The sequence below is a fragment of the Lepidochelys olivacea genome, assembly GCF_965140295.1.
Source record: "Lepidochelys olivacea isolate rLepOli2 genome assembly, chromosome: 22".
Classification (NCBI taxonomy): domain Eukaryota; kingdom Metazoa; phylum Chordata; order Testudines; family Cheloniidae; genus Lepidochelys; species Lepidochelys olivacea.
In genome coordinates, this window is record NC_140432.1 from 14,862,411 (window position 1) to 14,888,559 (window position 26,149).

Genomic DNA, 26,149 nt, shown 5'->3' on the forward strand with positions numbered 1-26,149 from the left:
CCTCCAGGTCAGATTTGCATGAACGGTAAAGATATCCTGATGCTTTTCCTGAGAGCATGGATTTATCCTATTATTCTGAGCCAAAATGTTCTTACACAGCTTGCGGTGTGCCAGCTGCCTTTCAGTAATGTTGACTGTACAGTACTTTGTAAAGAAAATATTTGTGCCAAATGAAATTTATTCCTCTACTGGATGTATTATTCCCATTCTTATGGAAGTAGCAAGAGATCTTGCAAAGATTGGTAAGTATCTTTTTAATTTGGAAAGTGAAGAGAAAAAAAGTCTTTAGTGCATGGGGTTTACTGACTGAATTCTCTTAACTGGGAAATTTATTACCACAAACGTTCTCCCCAGCTGAAAGAGATTCTTCCTTCAGCTGCACAAATGTTTTCCTAATTCTCAATGCACAAAGCAAAAGAAGTGTTGGGGAAATTCAGGCCAGCAGCACACTCTTGTGGAGACTTCCAAAACCACACTGCAAGCCCCTTGCCCCTCTTGTCTAACTAAAGGAGACAGCAAAAGCCTTTAGGTAAACCAGCGAGTCAGCTTCCCAAGCTGGGAGGTGAACAGATTTCAGGGGAGCTATGCTAATTTACCAGAGCTGAGGATGTGGCCTCTGCTGGTTTCCACCCCCTGGAGCATAGCAGTGCAGGAAGACTTCCAAGCAGCTCTTTTGGAAGATCTAATGGTCTCTGGGTACATAGCCCGCCTCAGGGGACAGCCCAAACTTTTGTTAACAGAGGGGACGGCATAGATTCCTGAAACCCCATCGATTCCAGATCAGAACACAGGGCAGACAAATACATTGTAGAAACCAAAGTGGTTTAAAGTCAGTTTCCTTCTTCACTTACCTACCAAGCCCCAGCACTAAGGCCCACCAGAGGGTGGTGAAAGCAGCTGTGTGCCTTGCTGCAGGAATTGAGACGGTCATTGACTGTGGTACAGCAGCCTGAGGGCCTGAACGCCAGCCTCAGGCAGATAAAGGCCTTTCAGATCCTGGCAGAGTGGATGGGGTGTCCCTGTATTTGCCCAGGGAGCTGTGATCTCACACAGTTATGGGGGAAGCACTCACCCGTAAGTGCAGCCCACTGATCCCTCACACACTCAGTCAGTAGCATGGCTGGGTGCTTTGCAGCTCTGGATCATCAGTCGAAGCCTGGGCCACTGGTCTGGAGAGGGAAAGACTGAGCAGCACAGGGATCTCCAACAGGAGGGAGAATTTCTCTCTAGCAAGATCAGAGAGTGAGTCCATCATCCAGTGACGGCCAGGCAGCACACCCGTCCCTCCCCTCCCCCCCCGTGGGGCATGACCCTTCAGAGCAGTGAGGGGCAAGATGGTGGAAGAGATGGCAGCAGAGGGGCCACAATGCCCACCTGGGGAAATGTGTGGTTAGATACCCTGGTGATAGGTGTTCTAGGAACACCTTAGAGAGACAACCCCCGTGCTGCAGAGTGGTATGGTGCCCACTGATGTGAGGGTGGTGCCCATGGCTCCCCAGGAGGGGACATAACGGCAGAGACTGTCCCAGTGCTCCTGCCGCCCTGTGGGATTTAACTCTATTGCACCATGGCTGAAAATCCCCCCGGTGTCCCTGTGGGATAGAACAGCAGAACCATGTAGGTTTCCTGGCCCACCCGTGGTAGGTGAGGAACTGGCAGCCCCAGCCAAGTGCATGGCTTAAATTCCCTTCAGAATGGAGGGAGACAATCCTCGGATGACCCCGTAGAATGAAGGGAAGGACCTCAGGAAGCAGAGAATGGAAACCCAAAGGTGGAAGAGGGAAAGGTTGGCCATTCAGATGGACTGTGGCGGAAGACAAGGGACGGGGCAGACACACAGAGTGATTTGCCCCGAGGCCCCAGATTCCAGGCAGCTGAGCTACTGCCCAGCCTCTCTGAGAAGACAAAGGATTGTTCTTAGCCTGCCTTCCTCCAGAGGGAAGCAGCCGCCCAAACTTCTCCCTGCACCAGTCATGGGATCGTGGTGCTTTGAGATGGGAAAGGCCTATTAAGCCAGAGCCTTCACCCCACACTGGCCATATCAACAATAGACTGGACTCAGCTGTAATGAATATAAAGGATTCTTTATTGAGGCTGCTGGACCCAGGCAGACCCTGGGGTTCCTCTCTAGCACCCAGACAGCTGCCTAGTGTCATCATACCAGGTCTCCCTGAATCCTGGCCTGGATTCAGCAATCATGGAAGGGACTGCTGACCGTACGGATGGAAATTGGCTCTAATTCTACCTCTGATACCACTGGAGTTTCACCATAAGGAAACAGCCCTGAATCCAATGGAACCAGACAACAGGAGGAGGCTGAGAGTGGGTTGTGGAGACACTTTGATGCTAGAGATGCATCAAAAAATCCATTTATCTATCTTACAAATGATAAATAATTTGCTTTAAAAATCTTTTCAAGTTTCTTTCTCTCTCTTTTTTTTTTTTTTGTTGGTTTTACTTCTTGTGGCAATATTTTTTTTAACCCCCCCCCCCCCATTCCCATTAAGAGATTGATATAAAAATAGTTCTATGAGCAAATTAAAAAGAAAAAAACCCCTCAAAATAGCTTTTTTTTTTGGTCTGAAACGCCTGGATTTTAGGCAAAAAGGCACATGGTGGAGGGTGCGGAGCAGGAGGGGTTAGGGTTAAAAATTGCAGCTGCTCTAGAGTGCGTGCGAACCCTATCAATATTTCTCCCTCATGCTCCAGCCCTAGGGAGGGCAGAATACAGTAAGAATAACTCAGGGAGCGCCTTTCAGCTGAAGATCTTCAAATACGTTACATAGGAGCCAGTCTCATCATCCTCCCCACTCTTACAGCGAGGAGAACAAAGGCAGTGCCGTGGCATGACTCACCCCAAGCTCACACAGTGGTTTCGGCAGCAGAGGTGGGAACAGAATCCAAGAGTCTCTCCATCCCCAGAGATCAGCACCCCCCCCCCCCCCGCAAAGTCTGGGGGCAAACCCAGCCTGGGATCTTCTCTCCCCATCACAATCACAGTCTTGCAGGGGTGGGCAGAAATGTGTGGACGTGTCTTTCTTAATAGGAAGCGAGTGGGACGCAGGACCCTAGTCCCCGGCAGGGATGGGTCATGAGAACAAGCCAAACCAGAGACTACTTAGAGCCCTTCAATTTTCAGGGGCTGAGGTGGGGTTTACAGCAACTCCTGCTACGTATGATTCCCTCCCCCAGGCAACATCCAATGTGAAACTCGGACTGACCACAGCAGGGCTCCGGATTTGTGGGCCTCGGACCACCCCTTGCTGGGGTGTGACCCCACAAACCATCTGGCCCCCTTTGGTGGCCAATACTGCTCTGGTGTCGCTGGAAGGTCGAAGAGGCAGGGAAGGGGTCGGAGCTCCACCCCCTCCGGTGGCTGGTGTGTTTTTAAGACAAAGCACCAGGGTCACATTTTGGTGGTTGAGAGGCTACAGTTAAAATGGCTCCCCACTTGAAGAGGCTCCGTCCTGGCACCGACACCCCAGCTAGTCCGTCTCCTCCCCAGAGCTGGGCAAACTTGCTAGATCAAAACGAACCTCTTCCCACCCACGAAAGCTCCTCCCCCCTGCCTCCTTCTGGGCCCATATTGCCATAGGTGAGTGATGCCCATAGGAGCTGGGCAGGGCACTCTTAATACATGGCAAGGTGAGCCAGTTTTCACAGTGTGAGGCAGCATTAGGGGGCCCAGAGGAGTGGGAAGGAAAGAGGCATACACAAATCCTTCATGGCACAAGGCACCTCCATGGCCCAACTCCCCCTCCAGGCAGCCAGCTCCACCCAGAGCGTCACAGCGGGAGGCAGAAGAGATGCCACGTGGAAAGGCCTGGCCGGGGCCCGCTAGGTCTCCTCATCCCATAGGCACAGCTGCTTCTGCGGCACGTAATAGTCAAAGCTGTAGCCCTTCTGGCAGCTGCGGATGCCGCACTTGTAGGAGGAGACCTTGCCACTGGCATCGCGGCTCTTGCAGTATTTGAGCATGCACGGGTACCACTCGATGCTCAGCGAGTAGCTGCAGATGCAGGGCTTCCAGCGGTCCAAGCACTGCTTGCAGCGCTGCAGGTCGGGCAGGTCGGCCGACTGGGGCAAGACCTCGAACATGGAGCCATCCACCCCTGGGGGAGGAAAGGGAGACACACACACCTGGCTTAGGATGCTGCCTCCTGCTATGGTGCATCGGAGGAGAACCATTAGGAGACTGGCCCATGCAGAAGCAGGCAGGCTAGGTGGCTCGGGGGGCTGGGAATAGGCTATAGGCCTTCTCCCCTGTAAGGCACCAGTTCAGATCTGGCCCAGGTTATAGGTAGTGACTGAAAGAGACAGGCTGTTCAGTAAGCCCCTCTATGACACGAGGTTTGTGGGGGCTCAGCCCAGTTCCCATTGGACAGGTGTCCAAATCACAGAAGCTACCCCTTTAATTAGCACTAATTGCCTTCCCTGCACTTGGCTTATGGCCTCGGCATAAATCACGGAATGTTCTTCTCATGCCCAGGGGACAAGATCTGATAACTGTGCCCAGGCAGGTCTAGGATGTGGAACTAGGTAGGGCCGTGGGAGGAGCAGGGTCTCACACTAGGGAGATGTGGCCCCAGAAAATAACATGCTCAGCTTGGATTCATTAGAAGAGCAGCATGTGAAAAACAGATGTGTAGCAAATTAACCACTAGTCCTCCTCCAGGCAGTGTGCAAGGGATCTGTGTGCACCCAGTTGTCCACTGGCATGCAAAGGATCTGTGTGCACCAAGACTCCAGCTGCACGTGAAAGGGATTGACATGAACCAGATTATCCACCAACAATGCAGAGAGGGAGATCATCGTGGCTTGCAGACCAGGTTGCCGTTTGAGCATTAGCGGGCCCAGTGCCGAAGGAGATTCTTACCTTTTTCCAGCCAGAATTTAACGTCTTCTTCTCGGGTGTAAATAGCCTCTTTGGCCTCTGTGCAGACATTGTGAATGTGGGGGCTCAGCTGGGCCCCTTTGCTGAAGTTGACCGCTACGTCCATGTTGAGATGTTCCAGCCCACGTACCTCCTCCGCCTGCCGCACCGTCTTGGGGTTTTTCTGGCGAGGAGAAAGTTACTTCGAATCTAATTCCTGCTGCATTATGGGTAACAAGTATTGTCAGCGTCTTCTTCCCCTCCCCACCAAATTAGTTCTTTTGGGACATCAGTATTTTATGCAAACCTAAGAAAAGGCATGCAGCTGGCCTGTCTTGTGCTGGGATTCCCAGCTGACCTCCAAGCTACGCCAGGGCTGGGCCTGCCCAGCACTTGAATGAGACTCCAGAGAAATGGCCCAACCTGATCTAATCACTTTAGATAAGCTATTACCAGCAGGACAGTGGGGTGGGAGGAGGTATTGTTTCATATTCTCTGTGTATATATAAAGTCTGCTGCAGTTTCCACGGTATGCATCCGATGAAGTGAGCTGTAGCTCACGAAAGCTCATGCTCAAATAAATTGGTTAGTCTCTAAGGTGCCACAAGTACTCCTTTTCTTTCAGAGAAATTCCAGGGGCTGCTGGAAGTGTTGGCAATTCAGTAGGTGGCGCTCTTCTCCATGAGATGGCATTGAATAGACACCTCAGTAAGGAGCATGGGGGGTGCTGCCTATTTAGAGGGGGGGCAAACTGGAGGTCTTGGCCACTCCTGGCCCCTGTTGCTATCCTCTTCCCCGCTGATGGAATAGGGGCTGTGCTAGCCTAGGGTTAAGCCATTGCTGGTTGCAGCACGCACTGGGAAATGGTGACCGTTGGCTGGGCCAGTGATCTGAGGTTACTAAATTGGGACCGGTACCTGAAAAGGTTAGGGGCCCTGACTGGCTTTTATCCCTGCAGGAAAGCACATCGCTCCAAGAGACCAGGGATCACATGTGGGGCTGCCCCTCACCTGCCGCAGCTTTGCCATGGACTCGCTGGGGATGATCTCGTTGCGGTGAAGCCGCGTGACAAAGCACAGTGCCTGGAACTGGCTTTGGCCCCTCTCCAGCTCCCCCAGGATCAGAGCACGGAAAATCTTCACCTCCTGACAAAAAAACAAAAACAAACCACAAAGGTTTACCAGAGTCCTCTGGCCCATATCCTCAGGGACTGGCGGGGGGAGTTCAAACCTCCTTCAGGGGAGAAGGTGCCCAATGATGCCTCACTGGGTCGGGGGAGATGTGCATGCCCAACCACCCCGTTCCTTTTCCTCCTTCCATTGCACATCTGTGAGAACATCCCTGGTGCTACGCGAAGGAGGAGCAGAGAGAAATGGGCTTCCCTCCCTGAACCACTCAACCACCCGCAGCCCATTCAGTGGGACGCTGTCCCCCTTTAGTGGTGGCGGGGCCACAGATAGGTTGACGAGTATGTGGCAACCCCAGCTAACAGAGCTGGCTCTTTTTGCAATAGAGGCTCATGCCTTTAGCTCCAGAGATCACAGGTTCAATCCCCACTACCGACAACTCACCCAGTAACGCGGGGAATTGAACTGGGTTAAAAACTTTCAGCCAAGGCGGTAGCAGGTCTATCAACCGCTATCTATGGACCAGCCACCACTAGAGGCAGACAGAGCCCCCAGTTAGGTGTGTTACACATACACCTGTCTCATACTATGCCTTTTCCATACCAAGAAGTGACACTGACTCTCTAGGGATTGCCAGTTTCTCCTATGAATCAATGATCCTCAGCTTCCCCCACCAATAGGGGGTGCCCTTCCAGCGAGTGCCCCATTCTTTCCTGTTTTGGTTGGGCCCAGAATGCTTGTGTTTTGGCCCTTAGATAGGGGAAGCTCTCCCTGTGGATCCATCTCCTTCCAGGAGGGGGTGCTATCCTGAAGAGTACCCAACCCTACTGCTGTGTGCAGCAGCCTGGCTTTGACTCGGAGAAGCAGCAGTGGCCTGGAAGGGAAGGAGTGGGTTAAAGACAAGAAACGGCTCCCCGGGGTAAATGCCTGCAGCTGCTTCTCCTTCCAGTGCCTGTAAAGAAAATGTCAGTGAGGTGGCAAGGGATTACAGATTCCCTTCTCCCCTCCCACCCTTCTCCATTGAGACAGTTATTGATGGAGTTAACAGCAGGTTTCATACTTCTTCCCGTTACTGACACGCAGCCGGTCCTGGCAGCAGCCAGTGAAGTGTGACCAGAAGGAAGTGAGTAAGAGACTACAGCGAAATGAAGGGAGAGTGAGAGAGAGAAAGGACAAGGAATGAAATGGAGAGAGACAATGGGGATTAGATATACCCCACTGTTGTATAGGGGGCACCCCACACCTGCGCCTTTGGGGATGGGATGCTTCATTCCTCCCCATCTCTTCCAGGAACAGACACCTCACTGGTACATCCCAGACCTGCACCACATGAGAGGACACCCCATTTCCCATCCGTCACTGCTCAATGTTGCACCCCAATATCCCACAGATTATATCCCACTCCTGCACCCCCAAATTCCCCACCCATATCTACTAGGAAAGAACTCCCTCACTTCCTACTGTACATCCTCCACCTACATCCCATGTGACAGTGCACCCCACCTCAGCCATCACGCGCCGTGGTGTCCTTCCCACTGCAGGAGCATGGGACATGCCATCGCAGAAGACAGCAAGGGGAGCGGGCTGTGGGAAAACCTATGGATAGCAGTGGGGGACGACAGAGGTTTCCTCTGGAGAGCAGTGAGCAAGTGGGCGCGGAGGGAGTTCTGAGTCACCCAGAGGAAATTGGAAAGGAGAACTGCTGGATGCACATACAGTGGAACTGATGTTGCTATGGTAGAAATAGCTCACAGGAAAGCATCCGGCTCAGTGTCCCTTGGGACGTCACCAGAGACCCATGAGAGGGATGAGTCACCTGGTCACGTCTTAGCAGCATCAGCGAAGGGGAAACATTTAAACAGATCCCATGACCCCCAGCATCCATTAGTTACAGCGCTAGACATGAACCTCTGCTGGGCATCAAAGATTAGTTGTTCCATGGATGGAGCAAAGGCAGAAGGTGGGGATGGGGCAAATCTCATTGCTAGGAAGGACCAAAGTAAAAAGTCATATTTCACTCCTGTGATGCAAATCGTGTCCCAGCCAGGGGAATGGGATTCTTAAAGCGTTACAAAAACAAAAATAAAGAAGGCAGCCAACTCAATGCCAGCGTCCAGGCCGAGAAATATTTCCAACCCCATCACTTTAAACATAATACAAAACTCAAAGAATTTACGACACTCATCCAATCGGATTACAGTATGCAAATAAAACAGGCTTTCCTACATGGTATCAAGCCTGTGGGTCACAAATCATCCTTGCCAGCTAAACCACACAAGATAGGGATAGAAACTGGGGTATCCGCCCCAGGCTCTCAGGCAAAGAACACAAGCTGAAGGAGAATCTTCATTAGCTGGCAGTGTTCTCTATCTAGGGTTTGACAATGTGCTCGTTGCCTTATTACTGCCACAGACCTTCTGCCCCTAGAGAGGGCAAATCAAAGATAGCTCCACCGGTCTGCTACTCTGTCAGACTAGGACAGCAATGCTCACACGTTCATGGAGCTGCCAACTGATCTCTGGAGTCACCACCTCACTGTTTTGCAATGAGGGCTCCGATTGCTTTGCAGCATTGTCCACAGCCCTTCCACATTCCAAATCTGAAGAGATCTTTGCCTTGGTGTGGACCCTAGACCTGTGGAAGGGGCAGAGAGTGGGTGGACTGGGGGTGGGGGAAAGGACTTTTTGGCCACATGGTCCATCTTCTGGCCCTTGACGAATCCTTGGGGCTTTCCTTGGGAGCAGCTGCTGCTAGGGGAAGATTGATGGCAGTGTAGCTCCAGCAGAGCTGTGCTAGCGAGGAACATTGGAGAGGTGGGGAGTTTGCCACTTAGTCTCCCCATGGCTTTTGAGCATCCAGAACCTTCACCCCTCTGGTCAGCAAAGTCAATGGAAAGATTCCTCTTCCCTCCCTCCCTCCCTCCCCGCACCGTCCATTGGCTTCAAAGAGCGACCATTCCTCGCAGGAAGGACAAACATCTGACACCACATCCTGCCTCTTCACACTATGTACAAACTGAGAGGCGCATTTTTCCTCCAAGTTGCTATCTTTGAGCTGTAATCATAGCCCTGCGGGGGCAGCTGGTCACAGCTCCTAGCCATCAACAACTAAAAATATCATGGGCCATCATTGCAGCACAGGCCCTCACCTCATCAGCAAGCTGTTAAACAAGGTAAATCCCCCTCCCCGTCAGCTCAGTGCACAAGAAAAACTTTTGACATGCTCTTCCCAGCATGGCAAAGCTGCACTATCTACCGTGGACTCTGCTACCTTGATTCTACTCAGGCTCCTCCCCACCCACTCTCTGGCAATTGGTCTCAGGGCATGTGGGTCTACGGGCCAGCCAACAGGATGCTCATCTCTGGATCCAACGAATGGCAGAGCAGAGATGAAATTCATAGATTTTAAGGCGAGACGGGACCCATTATGACAAATCTCATCTGACCTCCTGCATAGCCCAGGCCAGAGAATTCCAGCCCATGATCCCTGCAGCTAGGGCCTGCATCTGGTTAAGAAGTCATCTATGCGTCAAAGTTCAGCTCAGGACACCGGCGCTTAGCTCCTCCACTGAGGGCTCACAACAACCTCGTTCTATATGAAAAAGCTCTCTGGGCCAGAGCCACATCTGGTGTAAGTCAGAACAGGCTCCATTGACTTTATGAAGCTATGCCAATTTATGTCATAGGAAGAGCTGGCTCTTTGCTTTGAGGGCATTCAAGTCCTTGGCAGGAGGGAGAGGTAAAGGGGACTCATTCCTTTGGAACATCACTAGTAAGAATGTATTGCACACAGAGAGAAAAAAGCCAGCTCCTGAGAAGTAGGAGGAAAGAGACAGGAAACTCTCCATGAAAAAGGCTCTTTTTTCATGTTTTGGTATCACAGGGAGATTGGTAATGGGAGATGCAGGAGCATTTCACTGCTGGAGCAGCAGCGTAAGTCCATGGTTGCCTGTGTGAAATGACCGCAGTCCAGTCCCTAGGGGACGGATGTCTGCATCACAAAAAACAAACCAAAAAACCACACAGTCACATTGGAAACTAAATTAAACACCCACACTGGGCACTTCAGCAGCAAGGCCAAGGACTGAATGGATCACGGATACTGAATTCTCATCCATAGAGGAGGCTCTTCCAGGTCGAGATGGAGGTATATTAGCAGGCCAGCGTGTGGATGGGCTGGGGTGGAAAGCTTGCATTCATTATTTTCTTTGCTGTATCTGTTCTATGGACAGAGATTCTCTGTGTCCTGGCTGTTAATCTGGCACCATTCTCCAGAGCTAAATTCACTTACAGAAGGAATGATCATGTCACAGAGGCAGCATTTCCCTAGCAGAGGAGCAGAACACTGTTCACTTCCTTTGGAATCCACCAAAGAACACAGCGGTTAAGACCAACCTCCATGGGAGTGTGGGCAGAAGCCGCACTGACCAGGAAGAGGCACGCCAAGCTGCTGAGAAGACCTTTCCCGTTAGGATCTCTGGGGCATTCCCGTTACCTGGCTCACAAGGTTTTGGATGAGACCTCCTTTCATCCAGAGCAGGAATCAAAGCTCTGAGCAATGTCCTCTCTGGGGCTACCATCCGGGCCAGTTCATACATTCCTCAACTTACTCACTGTCGCCTCTCCCACGTACAGAAAACAAAAGGATGTGGAATTCAGGGCACATCTGGACAGCTGAAAGAACAGCTGCAGACAGAGATATGGCTCCCTTCCAATGGCCGTAGCAGGGATTTTGCTGGGTGTATTTATTAAATGGAAACTGAACAAGAGGAGCAGGAAATAGAGGAAATTTAAAAGAAAAAAAATCCAATTAGTCCATGGACTTGATCATTTTTTATCATTGCTTTCAGTCCTCAGGCTTGACTGGCAACCCACCACGCACAGGGGATACCCCTGAAATGACTCACAGTCGCTTTAAAGGCTCAGAGCTAGAGGCTGCTGTGGTCTTTTGGGTCTTCAAGAGCAAGATTTGAAAGTATCATTTCCAAAATAAAAAGCATAGCACGATGATCTTTCCTGAGATCTGGAATTAGAAGCCTGAGGCTATGGATGAACCAGCACAATGGGGGAGAGGGGGGCAGAGGGGAGTAGGGTAGAGGGAAACTGCCAATATTTCAAATTTTAACCTAGGAAAAAAAGAAAGGATGAAATTTGCACAAAAATGTTCGTGGGGAAAATAATTCATCCTGTTTTTCAATTACTCTAATGAGAAGGTTTTCTTGTCTAAACCTGGCCCCAGTGGTATGGCCCAGATTCACTGTAGAGTCTTCTAAATTTAGGCCCAGTGGTTTTGATTTGATCTCTTCCGCTTTGCCCTCCCATGACATGCAAGGCCGAGTGAGGCTCCAGCAAATAAAAATGAAAATCCCAACAGTCCCAAACAGAATGATTTCATTTTAATTTACTCGAGAAAAATGAGACCCAAGGCTGACAGCGAGACAGCCACATTATATATATTTGCCAGACAATGAAATCTGGAAGTTTAGCTGCCCATGGGCAAGGGATTAGAAAAAAATTAAATCCCCAGGTTGAAGGTAAGATTTGCAGACTGACATGGAGACGTTGCGGAGCTGCCGAATTCTTCGGGATCTACCTACCCAGAGGTACGTGTACATCAGTAAGTGGGTCTTTGTCTTTCTAACGGCTGGTCCATGAGTCTATTGCTGCATCTAACAGCTGTAAGCCGTTAGCGGAAGTGGATGAAGCTCATGATTTTAGCACTGATGATCCCAGGTTCAAACCCTGCCATGAAACCACAGCAGGAGCAGTTACACAAATGCACCTGGAAATCTGTGCACCTGGGCAAGATGGAGAATCTCTTCATAAGAGATGGAGGAGCAAGTTCAGGGTTGGTAGAATCAGGCACAATATCACCCGACCCAGTGGTATAGGATTGAAGTCAGTGGCAGGAGCCTGCTTACACCTCAGACGAATTTAGCCCTGATGCCCAGGAAGAGGGGAAGGAAATGTGAGATTACACTTTTAACACGTAGGGCTGGATTCTGATTCAATCTATGCCCCTGTCCGTGATGCCAGGGGTTTCAACGGGATTGCATGGGGGGGGGGGGTGAATCAGTGTGGGTTTGACCCCACATGGACACACAACAGGCTGGAATGCCAAGTACAGTTGCAGGAGAGTGGGGGCCACAAACTAACAAAGCCCCCGGCTCTCTCAGACCCTGTCTCATCCTGGATCATCCTCAGACACACACTCCTGGCTCCTCTCCTGCTGTTGTTTGGTCTTTTTGTGTGCATCTTCAATATATTTCCCCTCCTCTGTGAGCTCGTTCCCATTACACCAGAGTGCCTGTGACCCAGCCCTGCTGCCAAGCCAATCTAAATATTTATCTACCCAGCTGTGTGTGCTTGGTGATTTATAGACCGTAGTCTCCATGTGGCCAGAGCCAAGGGAACCGGAGGGCCTCTTGTCTGGATTGCTGCAAGCATCTTCATTAAAGGGTCTCATAGGTGGGACAAAAGGCTAGGGATGAAGCAGAGAAAAAGAAAAGTGGGGGCAAAGAGAAAGAAAATACAGGAGGGCCAGGGAGATCCTGCAGCAGAGAAAGGAGGGGGAAGAGGGATAGAGAAGAAGGGGGTAACAGGGCAGGGAAATGGGGCAGAGAGGGGTTGGGAGAAGGAGAGCAGTGGGAAAGGAGATCACACAAGAGGGGGAGCAGATGCAGGCAGGATATCAGAGGGGGTCTTCACGGATTAAATGCCCCTTCCATTGTATTGTCCATGAGACAACAGCAGTGCCCTCCCACCCCGCACCGACCTGCATTATTCCCCTTCCAGAGTTCTCCCTGTGAACTCTACAGGCCAGGCTTGGCGAGGGCCCTGCGCTTCTCTGCCAGCCCTTCCCTTTTCCAATACTCCATTAGCAGAATCGGAAAGGCCTTAGCCTGGTGGCCTGAGATGGATCTCAATAAACCATGTTTCACCCACCGCCCCCAGCTTCACTGCGTCAGAAACAGCAGGACGTTGGCCCTGCATGTCCTCACCTGCCACTATCCAACTCCCACCCCAGAAGTCTCAGAGTCTAGAAAGAGGATCCTTGTGCCGCACTGGCGACCAATTTCCTCAGAGCCGCGGCTGCCTCCTGCTGGGCTCAGGCCTCTCGCCTATAGTGGCCAAGTCTTTACAGCGAGCCAGCAGGGAGACCCGGGCAGAATCCAGGGCAGAGATGTGGTTGGAGGATTAAGGCTCCAGCGGTATTGTCTACAGTGCAGCTAGGGGTGAGCCTTCCAGCCTGGGTAGACAGACTCATGCTAGCTGGACTCAAGCTTGAGCATTAAAAATAGCAGTGTGGATGTCGTGGCTCTAGTGGAGACTCAGGCTAGCCACCCGAATTCAGACCCAGGGGATTGGGTGGGCTGAGTTACACTGTCTGCACTACTAGTTTTAGTCCGTCTACGTGGGCTGGGAGGCTCGACCCCAGCTGCAGTGTAGACAGACCCCATGAGAGCAGATTCTAAGTCCTAAGCCCAGCTGGGGTCACTGCCTTGGACCTCCCTTCTCAGAACAATGCCACAGACCACGTGTTCAGCCTAGCAGAGAAACCACAGCTCACCTGTGGGGTCGCACGGATGGTGACTGCGCTGGCTTCTTGCCCACGGCAGCCAGGTGAAACAGCTTCTAGGCCTCATATGGATTCTGGGCTTAATCATAGAATCATAGACTTTAAGGTCAGAAGGGACCATTATGATCGTCTAGTCTGACCTCCTGCACAACGCAGACCAAGGAATCTCACCCACCAACTCCTGTAACAAACCCCTAACTTATGTCTGAACTACTGAAGTCCTCAAATCATGGTTTAAAGACTTCAAGGCGCAGAGAATCCTCCAGCAAGTGACCCGTGCTCCACTCTGTAGAGGAAGGCGAAACCCCCCCCCCCCAGGGCCTCTGCCAATCTGCCTTGGGGGAAAATTCCTTCCCGACCCCAAATATGGCGATCAGCTAAACCCTGAGCTTCATGACTTGCTGAGCAGGGACGGGTCACACAGCGGCTGGTCCTCTAAAACCAGTAGTTGCCAGAATCCCATCACTGTTTCTCAAGGGACACCAGTTGTTGCAATGAGACCCAACTGATAGAAGGCGCAGAGCCCTGGGTGCAAATATACCCCAGTAGAGGTTACTGAGAAACACGACTGTAAACTCTGTAGTATTACAAAAGTGCAGAGAGTGGTGACGGTAATTGCTCCTCCTACTGACTGCAACCCCAGCCCCCTCACTACTGGTCCTGCCAGAGGAGTGAGGTGACTCAGTGCTGAGTGAGTTTCTGGCCAAGTCAATGGAGGGCACAGTATAGTTACCAGCCGGGGATTTCTGTAAAACTTCCCGGCATGGGAACAAGTTCCAACAGGCCACCTGAACCTCCCCAGATACTCTCTCTCAAGGGCTCTCCACATTAACCCTTTCAGGAGGTGCTGTCAACCCCTGGCCCTGACCCGTGAGTCTGAACCTAGGTGCGGTTAGTACAGTTACTACCATTGTTTAGAATTTGGTTTCACACTGCTTGGCAGAGCTAAAGAACAGGCAGCCCTAGAGCTCCTCCTAACTGCTATGCCGTCGCCACATCCCTACCCTGGGGGGGAAGCCCTTTTGCCCCATGAGAGAGGTGCAGCAGGTCCCCCAGGCCCAGACTGCCCGTACTTGCGCCATATGGTGGGGCATGTAGCCCACCAAGGCCAAGAATGGGTTAATGTGAGCCTGCGAGGCCAGTTACACCACCTGGCTGCACCAGGAGGGACAGCCACGCTCAGCTGATCATGAAATCCAGCAGGGCAAGAGCAGGCTGGTTCTGATAAAGAAGGAAGTTTGTCTCAGAAGGGGGCTACAGGGAGGCAGTCTGCAGTCATTCCCTGGGAGCAGAGAAGTTGGGAGGAGGAAACCCAGGGGGAGAATAAAGCCCAGGGATCCTAGCCCTGAAAGAAGGGTCAATGCAAGAAGTTGCAGGGAAGAAAGCCTGAGAAGGCTGGGTAGGAAGAAGTCCAGGGAAACTGCCACAAGGGGTAGAAATTTGCAGTCTTTGGCTGTTGGTTACAGGATTTCTGGGCTGGAACCTAGAGCAGAGGGAGGGCCTGGGTTCCTCTACCAACCACTGGGAAGGTGGCATAAAGCCCCCTGACTTAAGGAGATACAGATAATTCAGAGCCTGGATGGATGCGGTGATCATTGGGCCCAGAGTCAGGGGCTGCAGACCTGGTATAAGGTTTAGGAGTCCTTTGGTGGACTTTTGTTTTTTGAGCTTTGTTACCTTAAAATTGGTGGATGTTAATATCGTGACAAGGCTGGAGAGCCGAGATACAGAAGAGAGACCACCCCAGTGATGGAGTGACGGTCAGCATGGGGCACCAGAGGGAAAGAGCTGCCACAGCTGGCCATGAGGAGGTGCTCCTGCAGTGACTGACCCCTGTTACACTCCCCTAGAGGACATCCTGTTTAGAGGAGCCCCCTTGTCCTCCACTTATTCTTTCCTCATTCCATCTCCTTCTTCCTCAAACCTGGCCTCGTCCCTCTCCTATAGTGACTATCTTCTGGGATGAGAGGGCAATTCAGACTGGGTTTCAATGAAGTCACACAAATGAGGGTCATTCTTGTCAGTTGCCAGCTTGTGCAGATCAAGGAGTGACTGGTTCACATTCTTTTCCAGGTGCAAGGCACACTCCATTGCTGTCAACCTGTCCCAACAGGGACTAAGGACCGAGGCTGGCTAGATCTGAGCGGAGCCTCTTAGTTCCACATTGAGTGGAGCAAACCAGTCCTCAAGAAACTAAAGCTTTTAGGACAGTGATTCACATACTTGGCTCCTATTGAGCGGAAAGGGGGACTGCGTACGTCCACACAGAGGAAGGAAGTTGATTAGGGTACTATCCAGGGACTTGGGATACCTGACTTCAATTCCTTGCTCTACGCTGTTTGACCATGAACAAGTCACCTAGCCTCTCTGTGCCTCAGTTGCCCATCTGTAACATGGGGATAACAACACTGCTGTGCCTCACAGCAGGGTTAGGAGGATAAATATATCAAGGGTTGTGAGATGCTGAGATACCAGGGTAATAGGTTCCAGGTAAGTACCCAAGACAGATAGATGCAAAAGCAGAATTTGGCTAGTGTAGCGATAGTGGGTGTTATTCTTCTATCACATTCTCTAGGTAGAAATGGTCTAACTGGGTTGTGTGGGTAAAACTCAGAGCAACCAGAGTCCCTTGTTTGTAACGGAAAGTTGGACCAGTTACTGCACAGTTGTTTGAAATAAACAGACAACGCTTAGTACTTGCACAGTGCTTTAGATTTTCAAAACACTTTACAAGCATTAACTGATGGATCGTCATGAAATCCATGTGAGGTACTGTACTCTAGATAAGAACAATGCTTTACAAATAGGGACTTTGTGGTTGAGAGGTTAAGGCCACATTTGCAAGCGTGGTAAGGAATTTCAGATGCCTCCATTTTTGGTACCCAGTAACGGGTCTGATTTGGTAAGTAGTGAGCACCTGGAATTCCAAGTGAAGTCAATGGGAGCTGTGGGTGCTCAGCACCTCTCTCTCTCTCTCTCTCAAAAAAAATCAAGCTCTAAACATCTCATGCTAGACACCTACAAAATGAGGTGGACAGGCAGTCAATCAGTGGCAAAAGTGGAACTAGAACTCAGAAGTTGTGGCCTTCCAGTCCTGTGCTCAGCTTACCAGATCAATATACAGTATCAGATAAAAGAGACAATCATTCTTGCTGTTCAAATGATCGGCTTGATTAAAATACAGCGTTTTCAGATGGCAACACTACGCCCCAGGATAACCACCAACTCAGAATTCTAGTAAACTGCCCCCTTCTAATACCAAATCCCTAGAAAATACATATTTTAATAATGCATAAACTCTTTAATGTTTAACGTCACAGAGGGAGACCTGTGGAGACCTTGAATCGTGGTTTCTAGTCTGCCTGGTTACAACTCCCAAATTGCTCCATCCCTCCTATGGAGAGAGTTAAAAAGCCTCCTATTATCTCACAGTAACTTGCAGGGAATTGGTGTCATCTGTTCTTTGACAGAGTCCCAGAGCACCATTAGGAAGCCTTTGAAAAGTGCACCCTGGAACAGCACTGTTCTGCATCTTGGATTCTGCTGTTGAAAATCATGCCTCTGAAGGCTCCGACTGCAGAGATTTCTGTGAAACAATGCCTCTGAAGCGTTGAAAAAGGTTCAGCCAGAGAGCTGGAGATCACATCCCAGGACAGAGGCAATTATAGTACAGTGCAGCTAAATGGGAGAGGGTCCAGACAGTGACACTGTGCATTCTAGCAACCCAAGAGCAGGATTTATAACATTGTTACGCATTCTCCCTCTCCAAATGAAAGTAGGGAGGCTCAGGGTAAGGAAGTGCCCCCTAGCTTGAAGTAATAATAGCAACCAAATGCATGGCTTCCCTCATATGCAGGGTGTATGGTTTTGTTCAATGGCATTCAGCAGCCTCACTATAAAAACCGTCCCAGCACCCCTGCCTATGCCTGCTGGTCACAGATGTACACACACAAGCAAGGGAGTGAGCGCACCCCAAAGAAAACAACAGCCTCCTGCCCCAATCCTTAGCTGTGTGACCACTTTATATCCCCCAAATTCTACACCTGGCTACAGGTGACAAGTTTCCTAGGGGAATACAGGAATCGCCAGGCTGGATCAGACCCAAGGACCATCCGGGCCAGTCTCCTGCCAGTAACAGTGGCCAGCTCCAGCTGCTTCCGGTGCAGGTGCAAGATCCCTGCAGTAACAGATGTAGGATGAACTGCCCCTCCTCATCTCTAAAGTCAGAGGCCAGCTTAAGCCCTGAAGCAAGAGGTTTAATATCCCTTCCACGATTTTATCAGCATTAATTAGGATAGTTTCCTCCACGGGGGAGGAAATTTGGGAAGAGCAGGTTTCCCAAAGTGAATGCATAAACTTTTTGGGGGCAGAGGCTATCATCTACTCCATGTTTGTACAGTACCTGGCACAATGAAGCCCAGATGTGGCAGCGACCTTAAGCACAGACAACAGTAGATGCGATGTTCTCGTGCCTTGTGACACGAGACAATCCAGCATTTCCACTATTTGTCTAGTGCCACATTTCTTGCTCCAGTGTAGTCTGCTTCCATGACAGCGGCATCTTTCTCAATGGGTTTTTTCTTATGTCATTTGTTGTCCCTCTCTTTTCCGTCTTCCACCACGTGGTATCAAGGCAAAGGCTTGTCTAGGAATATGGTTTTTTCCCTGACACCTATACAACATGCCCAAACCACTTCAGCCTTCTTTCTCAAACCATTGTCTCTACAGTTTGTTGGCCACTCCTTTGTAATACATCAGCATTAGTTACTTTATCCCACTAGACGACACCAAGTGTTCTCAGCAAGCACTGCTGATGGAATGTGTTAAATTTCCTGTTGTAGGCTCCTAGCACTTGCTAAGTGTCAGAAGCATATAAATACAGGTACCACTCTGGCACTGCATAATTTTTGTCTTGGTTCTTGTATGAATCTTATTTTTTCCAAATAATTACTCGTCTTGAATACAACAGCAGCAGCCTGTTGGCAACCTGAAGCTCCTAGCACTGCAAGGGTTAAAATCGACTGCCCTCTCCACATGCAGCTCCATGCACTAATTTGCCAGTAATTATAAGGACAAAATTATTTGCATCCTTGTGCTGACTCCAGTGTAAGCCACCCACCCCATTCCCAGGCTGCAGTGTGAAAACCCAACCACTTCTGCAGAGAGGCTGCCAAGTAGTTTAGACTCAACATTTAGGTTATTGGTTTTTTTAAATAACCAGCCATAAAACAGAAACAGAAATGTTTCATTCCTTCAAAAATGCAACCAAGTATTGTTACTTCAGCAATTCCCCTGCAGTGCTAAAAACCCAGACATCTCAGGCTCTGGTGCCTGGTAATAAATAACAATACACACTTAAAAAGAAAAGGAGTACTTCTGGCACCTTAGAGACTAACCAATTTATTTGAGCATAAGCTTTCGTGAGCTACAGCTCACTTCATCGGATGAAGTGAGCTGTAGCTCATGAAAGCTTATGCTCAAATAAATTGGTTAGTCTCTAAGGTGCCACAAGTACTCTTTTTCTTTTTGTGAATACAGACTAATACGGCTGTTACTCTGAAACCTGTCAAAATACACACTTAGGATTTACAGCACTTTTCACCCATCGCTCTCAAAGCAGTTGATAAAGGTGGGTAATGCATTATTGTCCCCATTTTACAGAGAGGGAAACAGAGAGGTGAAGTGACTTGCTCAAGGTCACTCCGCAGCTCAGTGGCAGAGCCGGGATCAGAATCCACATGTCTGGAGATGCAGTCTAATGCCCTTCCAACCAGAGCTCACTGCCATGGAGAACCAGAACATGAAATTAACCACACTCAGAACGTCTGCTTTAATGCCATGTATTTACCTCCCAGATTCTGTGCTGCTCCAATGGCCAGTAAATCCCGAGCAGCCCCAGGGCTTCTCTAACTCACTGCTGCCTACAGACTGCTCCACAGGGCAGAATTGCTTGAGCACAAGAGTGTTGCAGCTACTATCCTTCCAATCCCTGACATGCCTCTCAGCAGGGGTGGGCAGTAGGGGAACACTGGGGGTGTTTCCCGGGGTGCTGCTGCGGCAAAAGTCGCAGTTGGTGGGAATCGGATCATGGGTTTCATTTGGCAGGATAAATGAAGTGCAAGAAGTAAACTGAAGTGGCGAAAGGTCAATTGGATTTATAAAATACTTTCAGTTTCAATTCTGTATTGGAGACAAATTCACCTCATGCAGAGGCCACGGGCAAGCACCGCTAAAGTCCCATGTCTGGCCTCAAGACAGGGCGTAAATGCAGGTAAGTACTGCATAAGCCTTGAACCCCTCTGCATCAAGGTGAACCTCATGCAATTAACACAGGTAAAGAGATTGTTGAGCAAATGGTTTTCATGTTGATAGTCATATCACAGCAGAAACCAACAGATTAGATTGTGCAATAACTTCCCCGGGGACAGTACAGGCTTGTTCCCACCAATACAATGCACAGGTCCAGTCTAGTTTTGAAAGTCCCAAAGGATCAAGCTCACACTGTATCCCTAAGGAGATGATTCTAGATATGGTGCTTAGGTACTTATATGGCTTCCCATTAGCACGGTATCCGTGTGCCTTGCAATCTTTATCAGGAAATATCCCCATTTTACAGATGGGGAACTGGGGCACACAGAGTCTATGGCAGGACCAGGTCCCCCAAGTCCCAGATTGGCACCCTAACCAGTGGGCCATCCTTCCTCTTGATTTCACAACCTACCATTTTCCATCAACAGATGGGCGGGTGGGTGGGAAGGAAAGCAGGAATCTTCCCCAGCACAAGCCAGGGAACTGGAAAAATCATTTGTGTGAAAAGCCAGGATTTTGGCAGCATTGCAATCACAAAATTACACTGAGAAACCCAAATCAACAACCCTATCTGCACTTCCAGAGGGTTACAATGCAAGGGCTTCTTGCGGGCAAGGGGAAGTTGTGAAACACCATGGAGTAGGACACCACTGCAGAACAGAGTTAAATATGGTAATGCCTGTCAGAGGCCAGGAGAACAGGTCTTGATGGGATCCCCAGCAGGCAGGCAGCTCTCACGGCGTTGTAAATTCTATTTCTCAGGTCATTACATCTGGCTGGGTTTTTTTCTCCCCCTCCCCCCCCATTTAACCATGTTCCAGCGAAGCCATTTAAAAAAAAATTACATGCCAGCTCTGAGCTGATGTCAAATTAAGAACTGTCCCCTGAGTGCTTTGAGTATGGGGAGAGGTTTTCTTGCAGGTTTCAGATTTGCAGACAAGTCTCAAGTGCAAATCTTCAGGAGAGATGAAGGGGTGGGGAGGGATGCCAGCATGAACAGCAGCATCGGCACTTCACCACGTGGTATCCAGAGCTCCCATGGGGGTATCCACAGCCCCCGTAGTCTGTCTAGAGGATCTGTAAAGTGCATGGATTTTCCTTGGCAAAAAAAAAAAAGTGCAGTGATACACAATTTGGACTGATTATGGATTTTAACTCCCTTCTCTGAGCTTCCCAGGGCATCCCATCTTCTCTGTGTCTTTTACAGTGTAAGTTCCTTGGGCTAGGGGGTGTTTACTTCTGTGTGTTATACAGCTCCCAGCACATCACTGATACTTACATAAGTGTAACTTATCAGTGCTGAAGAAAGGTGCTGGCTTGGCAGCCTGGCTGAGTGAAGATCTTTCCCCACAGCATGGACAGCAAACTTCCCTCCTACCACCATCCCCTGCCCATTTGCCTTATCCCTGACATGGAGTGACCATTGTTAGAATGGGATGTGATTTCAGATTCCACGGTCCATTTAGTCCTTGCAGAGAAGAAGGTTTAACTTGTGACAACTGGGGAAGGAGGTGGGTTGAGATTCGGACATGTGCTCCAACAAGGAACTGGCTGAGACCCTCCACCTGGGACCATTTGATAGTCTGGAAAAGAGGCTAAGCAGGGACTTGTGACCAAATGTTGTATTGGGGATGGGGGGGAGGGGTGAAAATCTTGTACATTGCTGAGCATGGGGGTTTAGGGGGTCATGACTGCCCATACAGATAGCTGCAAGACTCTAAGGAGATCTGGGCATGATACCCATTACGTTTGAGATTTTAGCTTCCTTTCACTTGAAACCAGAGTAAACAGTCCTGAAATAAGGGCTGGGACAAAACAATACACTAACCACCCCAGCTGATCACTACACAAAGCAGTAAAGAAAATGTGTTTTCCGGTGCACCATTTAGTGTAATGGAAAATCCATGGCATCCACTCATGCTTAGCAAAGACTCCAGAGAAGCCCATCTAGCATAGACACTCCCTTCTGCTGCAATGAGCTATGGGCTCTCACGCTTCATCTTAGAGAGAATGGCAGCTCCCCTGCACAGACTCCCTCTTGTACCAAGATGGATGGGGTGGGGGAGGAGGGGAAAGTCACCCTTTCCTTCAACCAACATCAGAGTTTGTCTCCTCACCCTCACTGCAGCCGCAATCCCGGAGAGCACTCTTCTGCCCCCAACTCACTGGGTCAGTCCTCCAACACATCCCAATGATTCACCCCACATGGAGATAGAAATTGCTCATCCAATTCCACAGAAGGATGGAAACACCACAAAGTGCTGTTCTACCCAGAGACAACCCAACCTATAAAGGCTACCCCACAACATATAAGGAAGGCTGTATCCTACTAAGACAGAACCGTGCCCCGCCCCCCCCCCCGCCCCCAGCTCCAAAAGATAGATGGGATCCCATCTCACCGATTTAAATGCCCCCAGCTCCTAAAGGCAGGGGGGATTCCATCACTCCCAACCACAGATAAACACACTCCCACACTCACAGAGATGGGACAGATTCAGGGAAAGATTAGGGCACTGGCCTAGGTTCCATCCCTGGCCCTGCTGCTGTCCTGCCTCAGTGTCGAGTTCCTTCCCTGCTCTGCACCTAAGTTTCCACCAGCTATAAAGTTGGGGACTGACATTCATCTGCCTTTAAAAGAACAGAGAAATGTATAAATGAGAACCACACTGGGACCTACCCTTGCACAGAACTTGTTACAGAGCGGGCAGGCCTTTCCTCACAAATACTACCCCACTCCACCTCCCCCATCTAAAGCGGACTCCTGACCTGCCAGTCTTGCCTGAGAATCTATATAAACACAGACCCGCTCAGCCCACTTCACTGGTCTCCCATGAGATGTCATGTCCAGCGTTCCCAGGCTGAAGCCCTTTGATCTGCTCCATCCCGGCAGGGAGGCCAGATAAACAAAATACACTCTGGATTATCCCATAGCTCCTCTCCATAGGGTTGGGGAACAGGGGAAGGGGGAGGGCTGTTAGCAGCATGTTCTCCCATGGTGCTGCGGAAGGAGGAAGGGTCAAGTCCATGGGTCAGATCCTCAAGAGGCAGTGGAGATGTGCAAGTACCAGAAGGGAAGAGGACAGTCTGCTAACAGTGAGACCCCTACCCATCTCCATTCCCTGCTGGGCTAGCGGAAAGGAAGGGACGCACACTCAGCAGGGGGGGATTCTCCCCAAGCCCCTGGAAGGGAACAAAAATCTGCTCCTCTCCCCCTGGTGTGGTAATGGGGGCAGGGCCAGCTCCTCAGCCCCACAGAGGGGAAAAGGTCCATGCACCCCCACACGCACTCCCAACCCTCTGCTGCAGCTACTGAGGGCTCCAAAGGTGGCCCAGCCCCATGTGGGGCTCAGCGGTCACCAAATCCCTCCCCAGTGTGACACGCCCTGGACCCTGGGAGTGGAGAGTTGAAGACCCACTCCAGCCTCCTAGACCTGATGCATCATTTTCTAGGAGCAGGGAGAGGCTGAGACCTCCCCGGTCCTGTCCCCCTCTGTACCGTCCGAGACACCACTCCCATCCCGGGTCCTGCCCCCCTCTGTGGGGGTCCGAGGCCCCCCCATCCCGGGTCCTGCCCCCCATACCTGTCGGAAGTCGGCGGTGAGGGTGATGAGGGTCCCGTCCCCTTTGCGCAGCTCCAGGCTGATGCAGTCGGCGCCGCTGTCCGCCTGCAGGCTCTCCTCCGTCACCTGCCCATCGGGCAGCCGCACCCGGACCCGCAGCTCGGACAGCGCCCCGGGGCCAGCCCGGCCGGGCAGCGGCCCCGGCGCCAGCGGGAGCAGCCGCAGCAGCAGCAGGAGCGCAGGGAGCCCGCAGCCCTGAGAGCGCATCCCCGGCAGCAGGAGCCAGAGAGGGCGAAGGCTGCGCACCCCCTGCCCCAGTCCCCCGCTTCGCCCCCTCTGCTACCCCCAGACTCCGCCCACCGGCACCCCCTCTAGCTGCCTGAGCTCCCCCAGCCAGGCACCCCGCTGCCCCCCACAGGAGGCTCCCGAGACAACCCTCCCCAAGAAGTTTCCAAACTTTGGCTGAAAGTTTGGCAGAGCAGAGAGAGCCCTCGGGGCTGGGAGCTCCCCTCGCTGCACCCTCTGCCCTCTCCTCCTCCTCCTCCACCCCCCGGAGCCCTCTCCTCTTACCCCTCTCCTCCTCTCTCCCTGGACTCTGGACAGCACATGGGCTGTTGCTTGCACTTTACACCTCCCAGTGCACCGGCGGGAGCCCGCACGAGGTGCCGGGGGCTGGCGCCCTGATCCTTGGCAACCACCTTTCCTCCTCCTGCCCTGCTACCCCACCATGTCCAGCCTGTCTTTTCCCTTTCCCCCAGCAGCGCTGCCCCAGCTCCCTCTGTCCCTTACTTGGGACTCTTTGATTCTGTTTTTCTCTTTTCATTCAATCCACCCCGTCACTTCCTTCACTAAACACAACCCACAGAGACCTGACTTAAAGAGACAGTGCACCTCCGCCTTTAAAGGACCAGTGCAAGCCCACAGCTGCTCCCCAGCTGGGATTCCAAGCTGCTCCTGCAGCCAAATTGGGGCGGTGGGAGGGAGGTTGGAAGGGAAAGAGAATAAGGCAGCTTTGTGGAGCAGTTCTTTCCTAATTACTATCTCGTCCAAACACCCCCACTCACCCTGTCATCTGGTGTCATGCTGGTGTCATGATGATTTACGCTGACTGGGAAAATTTCCCTTTGTCCTCAAGTCAGGATCCATCCTGCAAGTTTCTTTTCTTTCCTGCAGCCAGAAACTGGTTCCCCCTTTAATTCTGACAGGAATACAATTGAGAAGCTGCAGTTAAAAACAAATCTAGCAGAGAAACTGAGAAAAAAAGTTATTTCTAAATGAGCAATTATAAATTGACAAAATTACTATGATGTACTGAACACCCTAACCCTTACTGTAGAAAAGGAGCCAAATTCAGAGGTCTGTGCTGATGCAAATTTCATATATTCTGGCCCCTGCAGTGTGCATTTTACACTAATATAGATTTTCTCTAGAGTCCCTTATTTATGTTCACCCACACTTACCAGAATGTGTAACCCACAAGCCTGCACATTGCTTTTTGAATCTATCCCATGGTCTCTTGCCCTGAATTGGTTACACTGTAAGCCTCCAATTTGGCACTCGGTTACACTCAGCTTTTCAATCAATTCCAGATGGGCAGATGTTCGGGTCCATGAAGAGCCCCGTTGATTTCCAGGAGGATCTGAGTGCAGGATCAGGGCCTAAACTCAGATGAACAACACTCCAAACAGAAGGCAGGGAGCTACTGCTAGAAATGGGAGAAGATTTAAATCTCAGACCAGAACAAAACTTCAGAGTAAAGATCCCATTTTGCCTTACTGTAGCCTTCTTGCAGTGAATGAGACAAAGATAGCCCTCAGAGGATGACAGCCTACTACTGCTACCATTTACTCTGTTACTTCAAGTGGTAGATGTCTGCAATGTGGCTCTAAAGGTCCAAACCTTGCTGAAAACTAAAAGTGGGGATCATTAGTGTTCCATATGATGGAATTTCTGAGAAGGTAGCATGGGATCATGTAATGAAAGGCTGTATTATGATGCATATGCATACTCAAGGGAGCTGAATTAAGGGTGCACAGGCAACCTTAATTCTGGCATTTCCTAACTTTTGAATGCTTGACTTCCCAACCTTAATGTCCTTCTAACATTAGAGTTGAAAAATATATAATAAAATATATAGGCCTTAAACTGCTGTAAATGGAGAGATTAACATTATGGATTTTAATTATGAATGATCATTATTATTATTTGCATTCCAGGAGCACGTAGGAACCCCAATGAGGGATCATGGCCCCATTGTGCTGGGTGCTGTACAAACGCAAAAATGAAGTTTGGCTCTACCTTGAAGAGCTTAAATAGACAAGACAAACAGAAATAGAGGCACAAGAAATAAATAATTTAGCAGGACAGAGTTTGTAAATTACTGTTCCTCTCCCATTCTCAGGCTACCACAGGCAATCTTTTTCCCAGTCCATGCCCTAAACGGTGCCCTTTTCTCCCACAGAAAAACATGAGTTTCTCTGATTTACACTGGTTTATCAGATCGGAATCAGGCCTTCTCTCTCTCTCTCTCTCTCTCTCTTTTAATCTCATCTTGAAGTAAGTGATCAATCAGTATTCCAGAAACCATTGGCGTCTGATGTTTATCCCATCCATCGATGGAAGGGGTAGCAATCATTTCCCATTCACGCTCAGTAAGACACAGTGGTTTCCCACAGTGATCATAAAACCAAAGTCTTTTCAGA

The 26,149-nt window shown here is 50.3% G+C and overlaps 1 protein-coding gene across 1 annotated transcript; it reads right to left on the reverse strand.

Moving 5' to 3' along the window:
* Positions 1-2,065: 2,065 nt before the first annotated feature.
* OAF (out at first homolog) lies at positions 2,066-23,755 on the reverse strand. Its single transcript, XM_084611738.1, has 4 exons — positions 23,469-23,755; positions 5,884-6,018; positions 4,877-5,057; positions 2,066-4,112 (listed from the first exon to the last, which is right to left on the reverse strand). The coding sequence occupies exons 1-4, from the start codon at positions 23,712-23,714 to the stop codon at positions 3,838-3,840; spliced, it is 837 nt and encodes a 278-aa protein (XP_084467864.1). The 5' UTR covers positions 23,715-23,755; the 3' UTR covers positions 2,066-3,837.
* Between the last annotated feature and the right edge of the window lie 2,394 nt (positions 23,756-26,149).